The 21,052-nt window shown below is 35.7% G+C and overlaps 1 protein-coding gene across 5 annotated transcripts in view; it reads right to left on the bottom strand.

The window, feature by feature from the left end:
- The window catches only part of TTN (titin), a 281,676-nt gene that overhangs the window by 104,588 nt on the left and 156,036 nt on the right, over window positions 1–21,052 (bottom strand). For all 5 annotated transcript variants that reach the window (XM_082658166.1, XM_082658171.1, XM_082658170.1 and 2 more), the window contains 31 exons: window positions 20,647–20,736; window positions 20,293–20,370; window positions 20,016–20,093; window positions 19,716–19,799; window positions 18,646–18,729; window positions 18,326–18,406; window positions 17,760–17,834; window positions 17,213–17,326; window positions 15,802–15,870; window positions 13,330–13,410; window positions 12,356–12,427; window positions 11,634–11,726; window positions 10,921–10,983; window positions 10,489–10,578; window positions 8,640–8,690; window positions 7,691–8,092; window positions 7,239–7,517; window positions 6,714–6,989; window positions 6,409–6,548; window positions 5,655–5,781; window positions 5,299–5,562; window positions 4,741–5,007; window positions 4,337–4,600; window positions 4,109–4,248; window positions 3,826–3,952; window positions 3,442–3,708; window positions 3,051–3,317; window positions 1,946–2,212; window positions 1,714–1,853; window positions 1,162–1,288; window positions 227–369 (listed from right to left, as the gene is read on the bottom strand). In XM_082658166.1, the coding sequence (XP_082514292.1) occupies window positions 227–369; window positions 1,162–1,288; window positions 1,714–1,853; window positions 1,946–2,212; window positions 3,051–3,317; window positions 3,442–3,708; window positions 3,826–3,952; window positions 4,109–4,248; window positions 4,337–4,600; window positions 4,741–5,007; window positions 5,299–5,562; window positions 5,655–5,781; window positions 6,409–6,548; window positions 6,714–6,989; window positions 7,239–7,517; window positions 7,691–8,092; window positions 8,640–8,690; window positions 10,489–10,578; window positions 10,921–10,983; window positions 11,634–11,726; window positions 12,356–12,427; window positions 13,330–13,410; window positions 15,802–15,870; window positions 17,213–17,326; window positions 17,760–17,834; window positions 18,326–18,406; window positions 18,646–18,729; window positions 19,716–19,799; window positions 20,016–20,093; window positions 20,293–20,370; window positions 20,647–20,736 (4,700 nt within the window). The remainder of the gene's footprint in view (window positions 1–226; window positions 370–1,161; window positions 1,289–1,713; window positions 1,854–1,945; window positions 2,213–3,050; window positions 3,318–3,441; window positions 3,709–3,825; window positions 3,953–4,108; window positions 4,249–4,336; window positions 4,601–4,740; window positions 5,008–5,298; window positions 5,563–5,654; window positions 5,782–6,408; window positions 6,549–6,713; window positions 6,990–7,238; window positions 7,518–7,690; window positions 8,093–8,639; window positions 8,691–10,488; window positions 10,579–10,920; window positions 10,984–11,633; window positions 11,727–12,355; window positions 12,428–13,329; window positions 13,411–15,801; window positions 15,871–17,212; window positions 17,327–17,759; window positions 17,835–18,325; window positions 18,407–18,645; window positions 18,730–19,715; window positions 19,800–20,015; window positions 20,094–20,292; window positions 20,371–20,646; window positions 20,737–21,052) is intronic.

Genomic DNA, 21,052 nt, shown 5'->3' with positions numbered 1-21,052 from the left:
ATCGTACTTAAAATGTTAATTTCCATTTCAGTAAAAATATCATCAGGTTAAACCCAACAAAAATGAGAAGAATCTGCTTTACAATTTCAGCAGAAATCAGGCTTGAGTAGGGAAAAGAAAGGGAAAGGGAGACGGATGTAGGGAAGCAAAGAACAAGGAACACACACGTGAGGATGAAAGAACTGAGGGAAGAGCAAGGCAAGGCAACCGCACTCCTGCTTCTTACCTTATCGCTGGGCTCTAGTTTCTTCCCTCTGAGGTACCATTCCACTGGGATATCCTCATAAGACAGCTCGCAGTGGAAGGTGGCTGTTTCTCCTGCAGTCACTGTGACATCCTTCAGAGGCCTCAGAAGACCAATGACTCGTGCTTTGCGAGAGGAAGGAAAAAGCTTTGGGTGACTCATTTTGTAATTCCAAAAGGATAAATACAGATTTAGTTATTAATCTCCCTGGTTGCTTTCTTCAAGAAGGAAAGAGCCACAGGACTGCCCACTGTTCTCACTCCCATGTGAACGTGGCCCCTTGGTGCCCAGAAGGGGAGAGCTAGTGGCCTGAGAGTGGGTATCTGTAGGGGCCCTTTCGTTCTGATATATACAAGGTCAGCAGGAAATTAGTGCTGCATCTGTCTCTGTGCCGGGCGTCAAGTTCCTCTTGCTACGGAAGGTATGCGACTTCCAAAATAACCAAGCCTCTGATTGGGAGAGGACAAGGGCCGCTCAATGTCATAGCCTGCCCAACCCATAAACACTTTTGCACCTTCCAAAAATGTTAGCCTGAAATGAGTCTGAAATGCCCACACAGCAAAGTTTTTCTTTATGGTGCTATACTTGTACAGCCACTTGAAGGATTTCTTTAAGGGTCTTTAAGTGTTCTGAGTTAGATTCTTTTTCTATGAATATCTAATTTAAGTGAAAGAATTACGAAGTGGGAGATTCTGACTTAATTTTCTTTTGTTCAAATGGCAAGGTCAGTGAAATTTCCAAAACTTTAGACTCTGAACCACAGTCGTGTGAGGATGACAAAAAGTAAGTACAAGAAAGCCAGTTTCTATACTTTAATAATGTTTTCTAATTAATTGAATAAATCCAATTAATTTCACTCACATCCATTTGCTGCAGAACTATACAATTTGTTTTCAGCAGAAACACATAATACTTACGTTTTACTCGGAGGTGGGCACTAGATTTAACATTGGCAGCTTGGAAATCTACCCCACCGGTCTGGTCCAGTCGGCAGTTGTGCAAAATAAGGAAGTGCATTTTGCCTTCTTCCTTGATCTCACACTCCTGTACCCAAAGAAAGAAAAGTTTTCGTAGGAAGTCATCTTCTTTGGTATTTTTTTTCTGAGGATATAATATCTTAATTAAAGGAATTTACAAATAACTGGTGAGGCGACTATATAATTTTGAGTTTTGTGAAAGAAAGCTAACAAATATTATTCATGAAGGCAGTGTTTGTTTTAGCCACATCATTTTGAACCAACTAGCAGCATCACAGAATATCTACAGCCTCATACCACTATGCTGGATCAAAAATACTGCAAGTGTACCTGTCCAAGCCCATTCATAGACCCTAATAGCTCTCTTTGGTTTGAGGTCTGGTAAAGAACCTGATATGTTTTAAATGCCTTGTATGCAGTCTGACTTTTCTCCTGTCCTTTTCTATTTCATACAGCTCCTCTAGGTGTTGACAAGTTCAGAAATAGCCTTACAGGTGTTTGGAGTAGTGCCTCTCCCTTGAGTTTCCAGTTGGCGTGGATATCATCTTCCGAGATTTCGGTTTCAAAGCGGGCCGTCTCAGTCTCCATCACCTCCACGCTGTACAGGGGTCGCACCAGTTTAATTTCCCGATCTAGAAAAAGTGCAGGGTCAGCATGTGTCATTGGCTTCTGGCAGAAATAACTCCAACAGCTTCAAGAGTGAAACTCGTCGAAATTTCCTTACCCTCAATCTCAAGCTTTCCTGAGGTCTTATCTGTCCCACAGTCACAGGTGTACTGTCCAATATCTGATTTCAAGGCTTTCTTTAGGATTAGCATGCGCTTCTTGCCATCTGCCTTAATAACAGCATTTTTAGATGGCTTTATCTCCTGTCCATCTTTAAACCATTTCACCGGTGCAGCTGCTTTGCTAATTTCACACTGCAGAATCACTTCACTTTTCTCTGTGCCAGTGTAATCTTGAAGCTTTCCTGTAAAGTATGGATCTCCCTCTGCAAGTAAAGTATAAGTGAAAAAAATTTATTAACCACTTAACGAGATGACAGTCTCTTGGAAAGTTTAAGGGGCAGCTCACAGAGGTCTGGGTATGTTTAGAAATTGCACCATGCTTCCACAAACATTTAACATGTTTATGTTCAAAAGTTCTCTAAAAGTTAGAAACAGAATCAATGCCTGGGATTTATCAAAATCTAATCCATCTATATTATATTTTGAAGTATTTTATTAACAGTAGTTTGAAAGATACAATGAAATTTAGCTTCAAACCTAATTATGTGTTCCTTCATTATTCAGATGAATTTTTAATTTCTTAGCAAATCTCTTATGCCTCGTTTACCTGTAAGTTTTCAGATTCACCTTATTAGTCTTTCATATATCAATTGTTTGCCTTTGATAGTTTCTATATATGTTAGACTTTATATATAATCTGCCTAATATTAAGGGCCCAGGAAAAACAATGAGCTTTATTAATGTAAGTTCTGTGATTCCTAGGGACTTGAAAAACATTTTTCTGAAATAATTTTGATAAAGTGAGGGGAGAAGAAGTGTTTATATTCCTATTTTAAACATGACAGGGCTCAATAATTAACTGAGTTTTAATTCTGATTTGAGATGGCTATTTTGTGAGCCAGAGTCTATCCCTTTAAAATCCTCATATTTTTAGGTAAAAACATTTGAGAAACAAGCCTAATAATATATGTGATAGTTTCTTAAGGATAGGTGTTGCTTTCATGCAATATAACCCTTGACAGAATTTTATATAGTAGATACTCCACAAAGTTCTGATGAATTGAATGCAATAAAATTAAATTGAAAAAACAAAGCACCTACCTAGCACAGTGAGTTTGGCTTCTGAACTTAAACCCATAGCTTCTACTTTAATTTGAGAGGTGTCATCAATAGAGAGGTCTCTGAATGTGATGGAATGGGTTTTCCCTTCATCATCCATTGAGACCAACTTGGTGGTATGCAGGCGCTGGTCGTTCTTGAACCAGCGAACACGAATGTTATCATGGGACAGCTCCACAGTAAACACAGCACTTTCCCTCTCTTTGGCTGTTACATCCTTGAGTGGGGTGAGGAATTTGAGTCGGATTCCTATCAAGAAAAAAAAAAAAAAAAAACCCGTATTAATTCCAGTCCTTAAAGGAGGATATATAAAAGCAAAAAAAAAAAAAAAAAAAAAGCAATTAAAGTTGGCCTATCTGATAAAACTGTTTACCTTCAATGATCAGTTTGCCACTTGTGTGCTTATCTTCAGCTTCAAATATGTATTTTGCTTCATCTTCAAAAGCAGCAGATTTGATCACCAGCGAATGCCTAGTGCCATCCTTAATAAGCTCAGTTTTGTCATCACCTGTGATTTCCTGGGTTCCTTTCAGCCAACGGTATGTTTTGGGCTCCCTGGATACTTCACACTCAAACTTAGCCTCATCTTTCTCAAAGACTTTAACATCACTGAGAGGCGTGATGAAGATAAGTGGCAATTCTGAAAAAAGAAGAGGGTGTGAATGAAGCCAGAATATGATTCCATTCATCAATTCTGGGCCCCATAAGGAAGCCTGGCAAAGAAAATACAGAAGGGTGGCTGGCAGGTGGAGTGTACCTTTCACTTTCAGATTGGCTGCAGATTTAGCGTTGGCGGCTTGGAAGGAGACCTCGCCTGTCATATCCAGCTGGCAGTTATAAAGGACCAGAATATGCTTCTTCCCGTCTTCAATGATTTCACAGTCCTGTTTGGAGTGAGGTTAGGAGGAAAGAGAAAGGAGAACATCATTTTCATCACTGGTTATCCCTGCAAATAATCAAGAGCTTTCATACCAGAAATGTATCATTTCTCACCAACCAAGCAAGCCCCCCACCTGTGTGATCAGTTCATTGTGACTTACAGGGGAAGCAGTTAAAGGCTCTCCTTTTAATTTCCACTGGCCATGGACATCTGGTTCAGAAAGTTCGATTTCAAAGCGAGCTGTTTCACCCACAAACACTTCTACTCCATACAGAGGTTTTTCCACTTTTATTAGTTGGGCTGAAATTATACAGACTTTTGTTCGAATGACTGAACAAATAAACTGCAGGTTCAGATAGGGTACATTTAAAAATTTTATGCAACTCACCCTCAACAGTGACATTTGCTTTTGTCTTGTCTGTGCCACAGTCACACATGTATTCGCCTTTGTCTTTCAGTTTTGCCTGTTTGATTTTTAAGATGCGGCGCAGGCCATCTGCCTTGATAGAGTATTTGGGTGAAGGTACAATCTCTTCCCCGTCTTTAAACCATTTCACTGGCACATCTTTGCTCACTTCACACTTCAGAATAATCTCATCCTTCTCGACTCCAGTCTTATCATGTAATTTCATAGTGAAGTAGGGATCGGCCTCTGTAAAAGACATTCAGCAGATGATCAGAAGAACGTGAAAATGAAAGGTAATTAAAGAGTTACAGGTTGCAAAATGTTTAACTATTACCCACTCCCACCATCCAAAAACTGGCCCTTTGGTTATAGTTGGTCACATATACCTAAGACCTTCAGATTTGCTGTGGAGCTCAGGTCCTTAACCTGAGCTTTGATCTGGGATATATCATCCGGTGTCACTTCTCTCATTTCCAGCTTGTGAAGCTTGCCCTCCGATGAGATGAGTACAGTTCTGCTTGTGTGGAGTTTGACATCATTTTTGAACCAGACGACGTGCATTTTTTCATGAGAAAGTTCACAGACAAAAGTTGCTGTTTCACCTTCTTTCACTGTTTGATCTTCAAGAGGTGATATGAATTTCAATCTTATACCTGCAATGCAAGGTAATAGGCTCAGAAATACAATTTAGTTCAGAAATATTCCACTCTAATCTGTCTGGTAGAAAGAATCTCTTTCACATGGCATTTATTGAGTCACCTTTTCAAATGAAGCTCTCCTCCATTAAAAAAAAAATTAAGGGGGTTGTTTTGATGGCAATGTGAAAATAAAGTCATGGGGCCGATGGTCACTTACAGCTGTTAGAACTTGGTGTTCTGTCTTTAAAGTCAGATACTCATGTGCCTAACTATGGGGTGTTAGAGGCAGATCTCACCAGCTCTCACCTGTAACAAATAATCTTGCTGAGGTCTTCTTGCCCTCCACTTCAGCAGTATAGACCCCTTCATCATCAAACTGAGAATTATTGATGACAAGAATGTGTTTCTTTCCATCAGCAATGATATCAAACTTGTCAGATGACTTGATTATATCAGGTCCTTTAGACCATATAACATTTGCCTCTCGAGTGAGGACACATTCAAATCGAGCCTGTCGCTTTTCTGGGACCGTGACATCCTTCAGGGGCACGGCAAAGTCAAGTTCGATTTCTGAAAATCAAACATTAAGAATGAGGTTTTTCAGAATGCAGAGGACTATAAGATGAAGTTGAGCACACTCCACGAGTTCTAAAGGCCAATACCTTTTACTGTCAGAATGGCAGTCGTGACTGCATTAAGTGCCTGGTAAAGAACTTCACCGGCCTGGTCCAGTTTGACTTTGAGCAGAGTCAAGAAGCGTTTGCCACCATCTGCCTTGATTTCACACGTCTGAAAAATGGCAGTTTTAGTTAGCATTTGAATGAGATAGAATGTTTCAGATACAGATTTCTACAGAGTCATAAAAATAACTGTAATACTACTAATAAAAATAAGGAAAAGTGTTTTGTCATAAAATTTTTAAAAAATTGCTGAGCTGTCCACAAATAATGCATCAAATTTCTTCCCCTCTTTGACACTTCAGAAGCTGGAAGTAACTCCATCATTACTGAACCAAATCTGAACGTCAAACCTGATTATAGAATGTAGTTATTTTATATGACTAACAACTTATTTTATTTTTATTGATGTATAGTTGATTTACAATGTTGTGTTAGTTTCTGCTGTACAGCAAAGTGATTCAGTTATACATATGTATACGTTTTTTAATGTTCTTTTCCATTCTGGTTTATCACAGGATATTGAATATAATTCCCTGTGCTATACAGTAGGACCTTGTTGTTTAACCGTTCTATATGTAATAGTTTGTATCTGCTAACGCCAAACTCCCAATCCATCCCTCCCCAATCTTGCCTCCCCCTTGGCAAGTCTGTTCTCTATGTCTGCAAGTCTGTTTCTGTTTTGTAGATAGGTTCATTTGTGTATATGACTAACAACTTAAAATTAGAAATTACTCACAGGTGAGGGTCTTAGAAGTTCTCCCTTCAGTTTCCACTCTCCGGGAATGTCTGCCTCTGAGATTTCTGCTTCAAAGCTTGCACTTTCTTTCTCATAAATGGTAACATCCTCTATTGGTTTAAGCAATTCAACTTCACGATCTGTATTGGTAAACGATGAAATACCATAAGGCTTTCAACAACCTAAAGATGCTTTTGTGTGTGTGTGTGTGTGTGTGTGTGTGTGTGTGTGTGTATGTACATTGTTTTGCCTCAGGCTCATATACAAAACTTATCTTTGAGAATAAAAGGTAAGATTTTTTATACCTCCAAGTGTCAGCTTTGCAGAGTATCTTTTCCCTTCAATTTCCACTGAATATTCATCAATATCTTCTGGCATAGCGTTCTTAATTTTGAGGTGTATATGATTTCCATCTCTTACTATCTCGGTCTTATCAGTTGGTTCCAAGGGGATTTCATCATATCCTTTGAACCACTTAATGTTTGGAGTATCCTTTGCTATGACACAGGTGAAAACAGCTGTCCCCTTGGGTTTCACATGCTGATCTCGGATGGGTTTCACCAGCCAGTCTCTAATGACTTCTGTATGACAGTGAGGTCAGAAAGATAATTATGATCTGAACAAGTAATATAAATAACTTCCTTAGTAAATTTCAGAAATAGGAAAAAATTCTCAAAACTGGACATGATTAATTTGTTATGATTTGATATTCCCCCCCCCTTAGATAAGGTATAAGACTACTGATATCCTGATACTGGGAAATAAAATTCTCTCTTCTCTTTTCTTAATATAATAATAAGTAGAACTCAATGTCCCAGCCAAGTACTAACCTACTACTTTCACGCAGGATGAGCACTCCAGGTTGTTGGCGTTTTCCACAGTCACTGTGTATGTCCCTGCGTCGGAGTCATCTGCATCATTGATGGTCAGGGCCCGCATCAAGCCAATGATGCTGGGCACAATTTTGCCGGGTTTCTCCACCACAATCTTGCCATCCTTCCTCCAGACCACATCACGTTCTTTATTTAACTCGCAGCTCAAGTACAATGGCTGTCCTTTGACCACTGTGACTTCCTCTTCAAGCGTTTTTACAAAACGCACAGGAAGTTCTGTGGAGAATTGTGGTATTGAGAATCTGCAGAGACTTTTCAATACGTACAATATTTTCAATGAAATAAAACTTGGAAATAAGAGGTTTTGTCTAAAATGACAGTAAAAGTTGCTATTGAGGTTTACTGTGTTAAAGTTTAATACAGACCATATTCATAAGACTGGAAATTACCTTCGACAATCAGTTTCGCAGTGGAGGTCTTTTCCTTATTTCCCAGACGTAAAACACAGGTGTATTCGCCAGCATCAGAAAGCTGAACATCAATGATATGCAGCTTTCTGTCTTTCCCATCAGCGATGAATCTGTGCTTTGGGCTCTCACGGATGTTGCTACCATCTTTCATCCAGCTTGTAACTGCAGTGGAGGGGGAGACTAAACACTCAAAGATTGCAGAAGAGCCAACTGACTCTGCTTCAGTCAAAACAATGTCTTTGATTTCTTTCACAAACTTCAGTGGCACAGCCTTCAGCTGGTAGGTGAACGGAGCTTCAGCAGGCGGTTTCTCTCCACCACTTCCTGGTCTTAACTTTTTCCTTTCAGCTTCTATTGGTGAAGGAGTCTTTTTGGCTACACCTAATTCAAAATAAAATTAAAAGTTGAATTGGCATTTCCATAAGGGTCAGAAAGTGAATATCTGGCTGTCTGCTGGATGAAACCAGTGATAGAGTGACCAGAAGACAAGAAGACTAGGCAACTGAAAGGTCAATTGAAGTTATCCTGCTTTCTTTCAGAAAGAAAATGAGGTGGCATAAGGAATCCATGAATAATAAACGCTCTTCGTTTTCTCAAGTTTTAAAGCCAAATATATAATGTCCAGATTAGCGTCTAAGTATTTTATCTGTCATGTATAAATATCATGTATATGAAGAATGAAACTAGGAACTTATAGGGTTTATTATGCTAAAGTATATATTTTATATATGTATTACCCACTTGAATACTATTAGAGGTATATTAGTTGCAATATCAGAAGACATACTAGTTTTTGCAGAATCAATTAGAAGTCATAAAGATTGATGTAAATTTTGAATTTTTTCCCCCTCGTACAGAAAGTTTCCCTTGAATGTAAAGTTTCCCAGAGCGAAAGGTTACAACTCAGGTACAGGGAAATGAATCTTACCTGTGATGGGAACTTTTGGCTTGGCAGCCTCCTCTTTCGGTGCTTTGGCTTCTGAAATAAAAATAAAACTCAGCATTTAAACAATTTCCAGACTTATTTCATGCTTAGTAGTAAACCACGTGGGATGAGTCATGCTCTTTATTATAAATATTAATGCATAAAGAAAAAGTTAGATTTATAGGACTTCCATGGAGAATATTTGGATATTTCCAAGAAGGCGTATTCTGAGAATGATGTGACCAAGCTAAATTGCCAATGTTTTTAGGATTAAAAGATTACTTTCAGCAAGTAATTCTTCTCTCATTTCTGGAAGGCTTACTCTTTCCTTGTGAAAAAGAGTTTTATTCTTGCCTAGCTATGTAAAGTATTTTATATGTTTATGCATGTGCTGGTTGTGTGAACCAAGGAAATACGTTTTTGTCAACAAGGAATCAATGTAGGCAAAAGGGAAATGACCCAGAAGTTACTAAAGGGCTTTCTTTATTAAGCTGGGCAGATAAATCCGGAGAAGACTAAAGAAAAAGAAAGGGTCTATGTTCTACAAATGCATGGATTCCTTTGAAGATTTACCTTAATTAGACAATGAACTAAGGCAGAACCAAGACAGTTCCTACACTTAGAGTTTAATTCAGTTCACTCAGGGGCAGTATAAACTGTAGAATCAATTCCCTAGTGTCAGGCTCTGGGGATGTGAGAAAAGCTGTAGTTTTACACATACTCAATCATCTCAATGGCAGTTATCGTCTTTTTCTGAACTAATTAAAGTTATCACATAGAAATCATAAAAGAATAATGCCCAAACCACAAATATCAGTGACAAAATATGTTAATATAAATATTAAAATTAAACTACAGCCAGAAGAACATAGTATATTGCCTCATGTTATTAAACACAATAAAAACCCAAATATTTCTATAGGGCTTACTATGTACCAAGCACTGTGCTAAGTGTTTTGCATATATTTAATCCTCACAATAATCCTAGTAGGTAGTTATAGTTATTATTCTGATTTTACAGACTAGGAAATTAAAATTTAAAGAGATGAAGGAAGTAGCCAAATATCAAATAGTTAGGACGTGTATTTATCAATGATTAATACATGTCAAATCATTTTTGGTTTTGAGATTATCACCTAAGTGATGAACTACTAATAGTTCATGTACAATAATAATTATTTTGTTTGTACCTGAGATAGCTGTATCACTGAGTTAGTACGTTTAAGAAAATTATTATTGATCTAAATTCTTATATAGATTTAAAGGCTGAACTATGCAGTCCTGTTTTTTTTTCCTGTTCATTGTGGTAAAATATACCTAACATAAAATTTGCCATTTTAACCATAAAATGTACCATTTTAACCATTTTTAATGCAACTTAATTCAGTTGCATTAAGTACATTCACAATATTATGCAACTATCAACACTATCCATTTCCAGAACTTTTTCATTATCCCAAAATGCAATCCTTTTAAAAAATGAGAAATGATTCCTGCAGGGCACATAGGAAATTTGAATCTCCATGGGATTCCTATATGTATGTCCTTAGAGAGTATCTGTACATCTTAATTTTCATCAGCACTGAACATATTCATTACTTAATCTCAAAAGCATATAAAGAAATGGTGTTTTGCAAGAATGTACATTTCAATTGAAACACAGTAGGCAGCCATGGGTGAGAGATTATGTTGCTATAGATTAACAGATGAAGAAAATTTAATTGAGGATTTATATAAGCTCCCACAATTGAAATGATGCCTATGTTTCAACAAAAAGAGAGCTTGATTTTTAATGAAGTTTTTATTAAGCCATCAAAACAAACAAGCAAAAAGAAAACCACAGAATAAGTACCTGCTTTCTCTCCAGCGACTGGCACCGTCACTGGGGCAGCGATAGGGGCTGGTGTGGGCTCCAAAGGAGGTGGTTTGATTATTTTCACTTCTGTAGAAAGATGTCCATTGCATTAATGTATCCTTTGTCACTTCCTAAAACATCATTTGGTGGCCTATTTGCCTTCTCTGATGTAACTTTAAAATCTCCTAATAACTGGTTTTTCAGAGAACAATATATTCTAACTATAATAAAATCTATATACAATATAATATTTGAATATATGTAACATATTATATTAAATAAAATATAGCATTATAATCTAATAATACATTGGGACATTAGAAATCATTTGATGCATGCGGACTTTACTCCCTTTTTCTTATTAGCTACACATTAATTGTGTGAAACATGAAGGAATATGCTGTCGACATTGAGGATAAGCTTGCTTACCTGGTTCAGGCTTTGGTTTTGGTTCAGGTGCAGTGAGAGGTATTGCTGGCTTAATTTCAGGCACTAAAACAATTCACAGTAATAAGCAGATTATCACAGTATTTTTGAAGTTTTTCACAAAGTCAAACAAAAATTGGGCATGTTTAACATATCTTGTAAGGTATTAGAACTTGTACACATATAGTCACCAAATCAAATACTCCAAGTTTATTTTGCATTTTAAACAAAATACTTAGAAAATATAGTAAGGCAGTTTTACTGGTTCTAATGTTGTTTTTCATCTCATTGCCCATAAATACAATTGTTTTAGTTTTTAAAACTTAGTAATTTGGGCTTCCCTGGTGGCGCAGTGGTTGAGAGTCCGCCTGCCGATGCAGGGGACATGGGTTCGTGCCCCGGTCCGGGAAGATCCCACATGCCGCGGAGCGGCTGGGCCCGTGAGCCATGGCCGCTGAGCCTGCGCGTCCAGAGCCTGTGCTCCGCGACGGAAGAGGCCACAACAGTGAGAGGCCCGCGTACCGCAAAAAAAATATTTAACAAATGGGTGGACATGAGGCAATTGCACATGAGAGTGAAATGGTGAAGAAAATTAAGCTGGATGAGATGAGCGATCAAGGTCATGTGTTCAAATCTTAATGCCAGTGTAATGATATTTTAAGTGATGCATATTTGTATTTTTAGAGACAACTAAGAAAATGCCAGAAAGTTTGTACCTTTTGCTGGTTCAGGAACTTTCCTTTCCCTTTTGGTAACAGTAGCTGGAGGTGCTTCAACCTCTTCAACAGCTTTTGGAGGTGGTTCTGGCACTTTAAGATAATAAGATGATTTTCTAGCGTTATTTTAGGATTTGAATCCTTTGAAATCAACTGATCTGAAATAATCAGATCAAACTTTTTGCAAAAGCTCTATTGATGGCTTAAAACAACCCTTATATTCTATCAATTAATTTCTATTTTCTCTTCTTGACTCTGCTTCAATTTATTTTTCTTTCTTTTATTTCACCTATACTTGCCTCCCAACTCCATTATCTCTCCCTTTCTAAATCGCTTCAAAATATTTCCAAATATATACTCTTTGTGACTAGGCAAATGATAAAAATCAGCCCCCTTAAAAGCCCCCAAATTTTATGAAACATTTCTGACACCTTCCCATGAAGTCATTTTGCAGCCAACTTGATTATTTCACAACTGTTTCTACTGGAAAACTTAAGTGACAAAATAATAATAATAATAAAGTTCAGGGAAATGCATGAATATATTTGAGTACTATAAAAATATTTAAACAGAAAGCAGACAATGGAAAACACAGACTATGTGACAGATGAAATATGAAGCTACATTTATATTTAAATCCATTTATGTTTACAAGGTAAACTTTTTGTTAAGTGTCCATTTTGTTAAAAGATAATTTCACAAATTGTTACTGAGATTCCTACCTGCAGGTTTTTTAATTTTTTCTACTTCTTTACGTTCTTCTTTAGGTTCTTCTTCAGGTCTCTTTCTTAGAACTTAAAAGACAAAAATATTTATATGTAAACCAAGACAAACAAATGAAGATGTTGAATACATTTGACAAATGCAAATAATGTACAAAGCAAGGAAAGTGAAAAGCATGCAACCTAGTGCACCGGGGAACTTGGTATTTACACTAAAAATGCTTAAAAAAAAAATCAAAGGTTGTTACGTTAATTAAAACAACACTCAGAGTCACTTTATATCTATGTAGATAGTCTGTTCAGAGTTAAATCCCTGGTAGAAATGACCCAAACACAAAATGAATAATTTGAATAGCAACAAATTCTAATCACAATCCAATGCCATAATTTAATGAGAAAAGAAGCAATTAAGTAAGTATAAAGTTTACTGAAGTGGAGTTGGCCAAAGAAATATAGCCTAGAAATTAAGTAATTGTATGTGAAGAAAATGTTAGAATTTGATTCTTCATTCAAATATCTTGTTTCTAATTCTTTAATATTTTATAAGTCAAAAAAAGTTCAGGTTTTAGAAAATGTTATTTATTAGTTGTGGTAATCCTGTGTTAACACTTTTTAAAACTGAATGCTGAGTTTAGGCTTAAATAGTTTGGTGTAATTTAGAGTATTTAAGAGGTTTAGTGTATTTTACTATATAATTTGATTATGAAAATGGCAGCTACGGTCATTAGTTTAGAATATTATCAATTTAGTCATGTCTATTAATGTTGTAAATTTCAAGATACTCTGCTTACAAAATTTGTCTTCCTTTAAAAAGATGGAAATGATTACATTTAATTTTCAATACAACTACAAATGAATTTTGATAAATTGGGAATCTAATTTAAAAGAAAACCAAAGGACAGAAACATTTTGTAAGCTTTCAAGTCTTTTGTGTGTGTATTTGAAGCTGATATAACAGTTGAAAAATACTATACCGCTTTTGAGAACAGCTTCTTCCTTTGGTTGAGGTTTAGGTTCAGGAAGTAATTTGCGAACTTTCTTTTCACCTCCAAGCACTTAAAAGAATATGATTTAAATTTTGAAGTGAATTCATATAAAAAGTAAATTTCAACAAGAAAAATGTCTCTTTCAAAACTAGTAACTACTGTATAAGTAATAATTTTTGTTACATATAAATATCACAGAATTTGAAAGCAAAGAGTACACTTCAAGTTGTTTCCTCTGCAAACGTCTATATAACCTTGTGATGAAATTCAGTTGCATTAACTACAGGCAAATATATTCATTCATCTTAAAAGTGTCTATATTGACTTTATGAATCTTTCATCAAATACAAGGTTCTTGACAGCATCTTTGCCCCAATCTGCAATTGTAGATTGCCCAAATCTACTCTGATATCTCTCCGACCATCAACTATAGTAGGTGTTAGTGACATTATTCAATCTTCTCCACTGATGAGAGAAGAAACCAAAAGTATCTGGAGTTTGATAAGTTTCTTAAGAAGCATCCTTTCTTAAGGTCCCCTTTTTGAACTAATACTAACCTGAAATTATAGAACTATAGAATTTGAAAGTTGGTGTTAGAGCTTATTTTTAATGAATAAGAAAATGTTCTTGAATTTAAACTAAAACGGACCCAAGGAATTCCAAATTAATCCCATCTTTAGTGAATATCAAGCATGGCAGATGATACTATATACAGCAGCCTCCTATTACTACTGTAGCCCTAATGGTTTTGAATGGGAAAAAAGAAAAAAGAGAAACACTTACTGATTACTGAACCATTTTACCTCTCTACTAATGTCAATTAAAATCTAATTTAGGGCTTCCCTGGTGGCACAGTGGTTGAGAGTCCGCCTGCCGATGCAGGGGACACGGGTTCGTGCCCCGGTCCGGGAAGATCCCACATGCCGCGGAGCGGCTGGGCCCGTGAGCCATGGCCGCTGAGCCTGAGCATCCGGAGCCTGTGCTCCGCGACGGAAGAGGCCACAACAGCTAGAGGCCCCCGTACCGCGAAAAAAAAAAAAATTCTAATTTAAAGCATTATTTATTGGTATCATGTAACATTATATTTGCTCACACACCTACAATCTGAATTCTTAGCTATTTCTAAATTTCCCATTTGGTGCTTTAAAAAAGACATTTGCAATTCATTAAAAAGTTTCTGTTTTATGTGAAAACACAGCCATGCCTGTCTCTTACTTCAAATTTTAAACATGCAGAAGGGAAATATGTAAATATTTCACTTTAAATAATGACTTTTTTCTGTCAAGTACTGATATTTTAAGTAAAATTTCACAGTTAAACATTAAATTTTTTTATCCATGATAAATTGTGCTGGCCTTTGATACTATTTTCAAGTTACCAATATTCGTAATGTAAACCATTTTCGTTGATCAAACTGGAGATGCCCATGCATTTAATTAACATAAGTTGGAATGGCATAATATCCTTTTCTTATTTAATGGATATAGTGAAAATATATCTTTGTTTTTCCATATTATTATTTTATTTTTAAGATCTTACTGACATATGAGACTCAGGTGTAGAACACACCACTGTAGTTATTACTTTTAAAGTCATTATATGTCATTACATGTCATTTTAATATTTGCGTGGCTTTGTAATAATCCTTTACTGGTTAACATCCATAGTAATATTATTTTGTAATCTCCATTTTATAAATCAGGAAATATACATTCAGATGGGTGATTTTTACAAAATTCCAGAGTGAAACAAGAACAGATTCAACTTATGAGTCTGGATGTGTTAATTAAACAGAACACTGGTTACCCACCATACTTACTGGAAAAGTTCACAATTTTAATTTTAATAGATGTTTTATGATTCATTTATTTTTCTTTAGGGTCTAAGTTTAGATAGGGAAAAATATTGTTTAAAGAGAAATAAATTTTGAAAAAATGACCTGCAGTGATAATGAAATTTCCCTACAACATGAGATCTGTACACCTGAAAGAATGTCTTGGAGTCCATGAGAAAAAAGAGATAGGAGAGCCACAAGGAAATCCCTATGAATCATCTTAATAGTATAGAAGGAGAACAGGACTTATTTTTAGTGCTTATAACACTGGCTAAAATATTGTTGTTCAGGTGAAATTGCAAAGCATTTTAATCTAAGACATGTCCTGATATTAATGTCAGCTAACCAGTAAAATTTAATATTTTTGAGTTTAGGAAAATGCAAGGAGACATATGTAGATGAGACAAAGAAAAAAACATCTACTCAGGAATGTATGAAATTGATGGGAGACAAAGAAAGCAATACTCATGAACCAGGACGATAAAAGCTACAAAAATACAAGAAATCAATGAGACTACTCTGATTATTTTAAAAAAGGAAAGAAGAAGAACATTCTAGAAAGCAGGAAGAGTAAGGAGTCCGATGAAGGGATACTGCATATGAGTGTTTTCTAGACTGTGAAATACCTTTCAGAGGTGTAAGCTCCACTGCTTCCAGAACCTCAGGTTTTTCAGGAACTTTCTTCTTTGAAATAGCTTTAAAGAAGATGATCTTACTTTCATTATTTGTTTATTTAGTCTTATCTGAAGCAAATGATTAAATACGTGCTCTAAGAATCAAAACCAGGCTTTGCTTATAACTCAAAAGCATTAATAACAGCCAAGAACAGCCACTGAAGAACATACAAGAAGCGTTCAAACCATGAAAACAGATTGCAGTTTTACTCCAAACTTGAGTAGTAAGTTAAAGTCTGGCTGAGAAGGAAGATAATTTTTGTTCTTTGCAGGAGGAGGAAATCTTCCTTTGCATATAAATTTTACATGAAGGGAAATGTATTTAAGTGTGTGTCCTCATGGAATATATTAACCAACAGATGTGTAGCCTTTTAAGAAGTGATCAATTTTTCTATGTCTGATTAAAAATGCCAGAAGCTTCCCCTACAGGCCAAGAGGGTTGTAGAGAGGCAAGAAAGAAGTCTTACCATGGAAAATTCTGGCTTTGTGTACATGTGTAGGTGAGTATGGGAAAATTGCTCACCTAAGATTATATCTAGATTATTTTAGATTGGGAAATCTCATGACACCACAAATAAGACAACATTTTGTTGAAATAAAAAGAATAATATGATTTTGCTAGTTTATTTCAGCTTTTAAAGATGCTATTTAAAAAATTAAGTAATGTTGAATGAATTCAAAGAGAAACCTAAATGCAAAGAGAAAGAAAGGAAGTTTAACAATGGGAAGAGATGCTGGATATCAAATGTATGCATAATCGCTCTTTCTAGATATGGTGAGGACAACCACGGAACACAATTGGGTTTTTATTAAGTTGCAAAAAAAAAAAAAGTGGGGAAGCAGTGACAGAGCGTTCATATACCTTCCTTTCATGGTTTATGAACACATCAGCTATTGGATGCCACAAATATATTATCTATAGTATATTTTAAAGCATATGTCATTCTTTAAGAACAAAGTTTTGGCTTTTGTATAAATTTGCTACTGCAAAATTAAAAATATCTTGCAGAGTTTTCTTCTACATTCCACATGCACAAGATCCCAAAGATATGCAGAGCAACCACACTTTGAAATCAGAAAATCCTTTCACCCCACTCTGCATGAGAAAGTTAGTTGGACAGCCCCTGGATTGAGATGGCCAGGATGAAGCTAACAATGGTGTACTTTCTGACTCTTGGGGCAGCAGGCATGGCCCAACAAGGCACCCAGGGCAGCATAAAACACAGGTCTCTATGGAATTCCCACAGATTGATCATGTCCGAAAGTACATATTTTAGAAATACATTTCTTGCAAGTAACACTTCAGATGTCTGGATAGAAGTTTGGAGCAGGTTAATAAAACTTTGGAAGTGGCATTTTATACCTTTAAGCTGGAACATTTTCTCCTTCAGGTCTTCCTTAGGTGGAGCTGGAGGAGGAGCTGGGGGCTTTGGTTTGGGTTTTGGTTTCTCAATAACCTTCTTTTCAGGTTCAGGTTCTTAAAAGAGTATTTCAGGAGTATTAGTATAGGAATATGTTAATTGGTATGTGGATATACAGTATATTCAGTAGAAATTTTGGTATATTTATGAAGTAAAAAGTTTACTTTTTTGGATACATATTATTGGTATCCAACATAAAACGTAAAAGTGTCCAGCATAAAATATAAGAATATCAACACTGTACATAGATAATGAGAAATACGGCACAGGCACTAATAAAAACAACAAAGGAAGCATCCATATAAGCCACATTGATGTGAAATAAATAGTACAAATGACATGAATACATAAGACTGAGATGCACATTTAAAACAGAATATCTTACATACAGGTGCAAAGAGATGTACTGTACACGTAGAACAACGCAAAACACATATGTATCAGATGAAGAATATGGTGATGAAGACTTAAGCCCAATTAACTGAATACCTTGTACTGGTATTTCTTCAGGCTGTGGTTCAGGTTCAGGTTCTTCAGGCTTAACATACTTTTCAATTTCACGTTCTTTAAAGAATGGTGACAAAGGATAAGAGACTGTAATATAAAGTTCTTCACAAAGACTCATAGAAATTTCACATAGATGCAAAGATGACAGTCACAAAAACAAAAATACACAAATTCACTTACATAGAAAAAGAGGTAAGATTTCTATTTTCTTATACTCAAGTTTTCTACTGACTATCTGATGTATGTTGATGGCAAATGAGATGACTTTTAATATCTGACATTGGGTTATCATTTGAGGATCCAATACAATTATTCCAGTGTTGTCTCAGTAAACTGTATCTTTTAGAATTTATAATTACCATCAAGAATAATCAAAGATTCTACTTCAAAAGAAGTATAATGATTTGAAAAACAAAGCAGTCAAACATGTGCTAGAATGCTTTTATATAAAATTTCAAGAAGGAATGTTACCCTATAAATACTTTTGTATTTCTAACAGGAGTTTTCAAGAAATTTAAAAAAATTATATTTATATAATATATATCTACCTTCAACAGGGGGAGTCACTTTTCTACCAATGGTTATGGATGCTCTTTCTTCATATATTATTTCCTCAGGAGACTCTTCAACTTAAAAAACACAGTGTTTTATATTTTAGACTGAATTCAGAATAGAATACTGCAACTGCTAAGTTTCAACATATCAACTTAGTTACACATTATAACATATTCTTCAGAAGACTTCAAAAATACCAATAATTTCACTACATAAGACAGACAAGAGATAAATACAAATGATCCATCTACAACCAAAGCAAGATGATGAAGACAACTGTCATCTTTCCAAGATTTATAGAGCAGTCATGTACCTTGGACGGGTGGAGCTTCTGGTTCTTCAGGGGTAGGAACTGACAATTTCTCTTCTGTGATGACTTCCTTGGGAACTTCAGGCACTTTAAAGATATTGATTTTGTTTACTATTAAGAATTTAGAAGGTGTATAAGATACTGCAAAGAGCAGGCAAAGAATACATGGGAAACTACTTCATCTTATAAGACTGTGGGGAAACTGGCTTTGGAGGCAAGGCACCATTTTTTATAAATGAGTCTTGGCAGCCTTCTTCATTTATTTCTCTTCCTCTGTGTACCCTTAAGTGTAGATGTTCTCCACTGGTCTACTTTGATGCTTTGAAAAATTGGCTCTACATTCTTTGAGCAATCACTCCTGCACTCTCAACTCTTATTTCCATGGTGATACCTTCTAGATCTACATCTCCAGCCCTGATCTCCTTCCTAAGTTCCAGATGCACGTTCCCAACTTCCATACTTGAAAAGTGAACAATATATTTACTATCTTCTTTCTAATATTAATTTAGTTTGGGGACCCAATGAACCATCCTCATGGCTTGGCTTCAACCCTTACAATCATCTTGGGCTCCTCTATTTCCCTAATTGCTTTGAGAATAGACACCAACTCAATCTCCACCTCTCTTAAATCCAATCTCCTTTTCCATCTCTATCACCACTGATCTTGTCCAATTTTTGAAGACCTTAAGTAACTGCAGTGGCTCTTTTCTATTATCATCCTTTTCTAAGAGTTTGAACTGCTGCCAGTTATCTGAAGCCCAACTCCTTTTAATATATACACCGCTGAAGCTTCCTATTGCCCACAGACTAAAGTACATGCCTTATACTGGCATTCAAAGAACTCCAAAATATGACTGTCATCTTTATATCCAGCCTTATCTCTCAGGATAGGCTGGATTTCTCCTACTTGTCTGTCTCATTTTCTCTCTTTGTCTTCATTATTTCCCCCTTTTTTTCTGTAAAATTTGTTTTTGCATATACTTATACTTCAGTAATTTTTGCTCTAAGAACTACTATTAAGATGTGCAGACAGCATTCAGAGAAATACATATTTTTTTCTTCATGGTAGGTACCTTTTTCTCGCCGGACTTCTGGTTTTTTGGTAACAGGCACAGGTTCCTTCTTTACCGGAACAAGTTTCTTGGGCAGCTCAGACACTTTGAAGATATTAGTTTTATTTTTAAAAGAATATTTAAAGACATTGAAAAAAATGTTAAGAATAAAGAAACTATAATTAACAGAGCAGCATTAAAATTAATGAAAGCAAAATAAGGACATTTTTGTCCCTAACAATGAAGACAACTTATTGGATTCCACTTTAAGATATCAGAGTACTTTAAAAAAAATTATGATGTCAATGATTATGTGAATACCTTTAACTTCTGGTGTTTCTGGCTTCTTAACAGTTGGGACTTTCTTCACTGGAACAACTTTCTTTGCCATCTCAGGTACTTTAAAGATATTAGTAGTGTTTAATAATATAAAATTGCAAGATGCAATATGTACACATAAACTTGACAAGTCTGTTCAGCACTGTAACATACAGATGACAGTTCAACACATAATACAGCACAGTACAAAATAAGGAAAGAATGTCAAGTTTTAGACAGCACACAAAAATGAAGTAAATATTTATGTTACTGTAAGTACCTTTAGGTGGTGGAGGTTCTGCTTTTTTGATGACAGGAACTTTCTTCTCTGGAACAATCTTCTTGGGCTCTTCAGGCACTTGAAAGATAGGAATTTCTTTTAGAGTCAGATGATTACAATGAAAAGTTTAATGCTATGAATAAATAAAAAAGATCACACATTTCTTTGCTATGCACATTGTTAAACTCTGTAGGACAAAAGTTTTATGTGTGCAATTTAATTGACTTTTGTTCTCGCCAAGGAGGTCAAATGTTAAGGAAGGAGACAGAAGACAGATTTTACCTTAAATAAGATATATAATAGACATAAAAATCAAATGATGTATTTTCCCATTCAATGAATCCTGTCTTGTACCTGCCGGAGGTGGGGCTTCTGGTTCCTTCTCTTCTGCAACAGGAACTGGCTCTTCCTCTTCAGGAGCAATTTCTACAGGTTCTTCATATTCTTTAAAGATATAGTTAATTTTAGTTGAATGTGTGGAACAATATTCTAAAATGCATAAAATGCAACACACAATAAATAGTCATCTTGATTTCTTCCCTTGTTTCTATTAATATCGTTTCTTGTTTTTGTTAAGATGAAATCCATCTTGTTTGACTGATTTCTGTTTCTATTGATTTGAATGCTTGAAAAGCCCTTTTGGTGTTTAATGTTATTTATAGTCATTAGTTTTCCTGTCCTACTTTGTGTGCGTTAGAGAAGCTTTGTTGAAACACCTTATGATGGCCAGTGTAGATACCGCTGACTGATGACCCAAAAT

This window comes from Grampus griseus (assembly GCF_964374135.1).
Source record: "Grampus griseus genome assembly, chromosome: 7".
Classification (NCBI taxonomy): Eukaryota; Metazoa; Chordata; class Mammalia; order Artiodactyla; family Delphinidae; genus Grampus; species Grampus griseus.
Note: the sequence above shows the minus strand (reverse complement) of the source record. Positions and strands in the feature narration are given on the sequence as shown.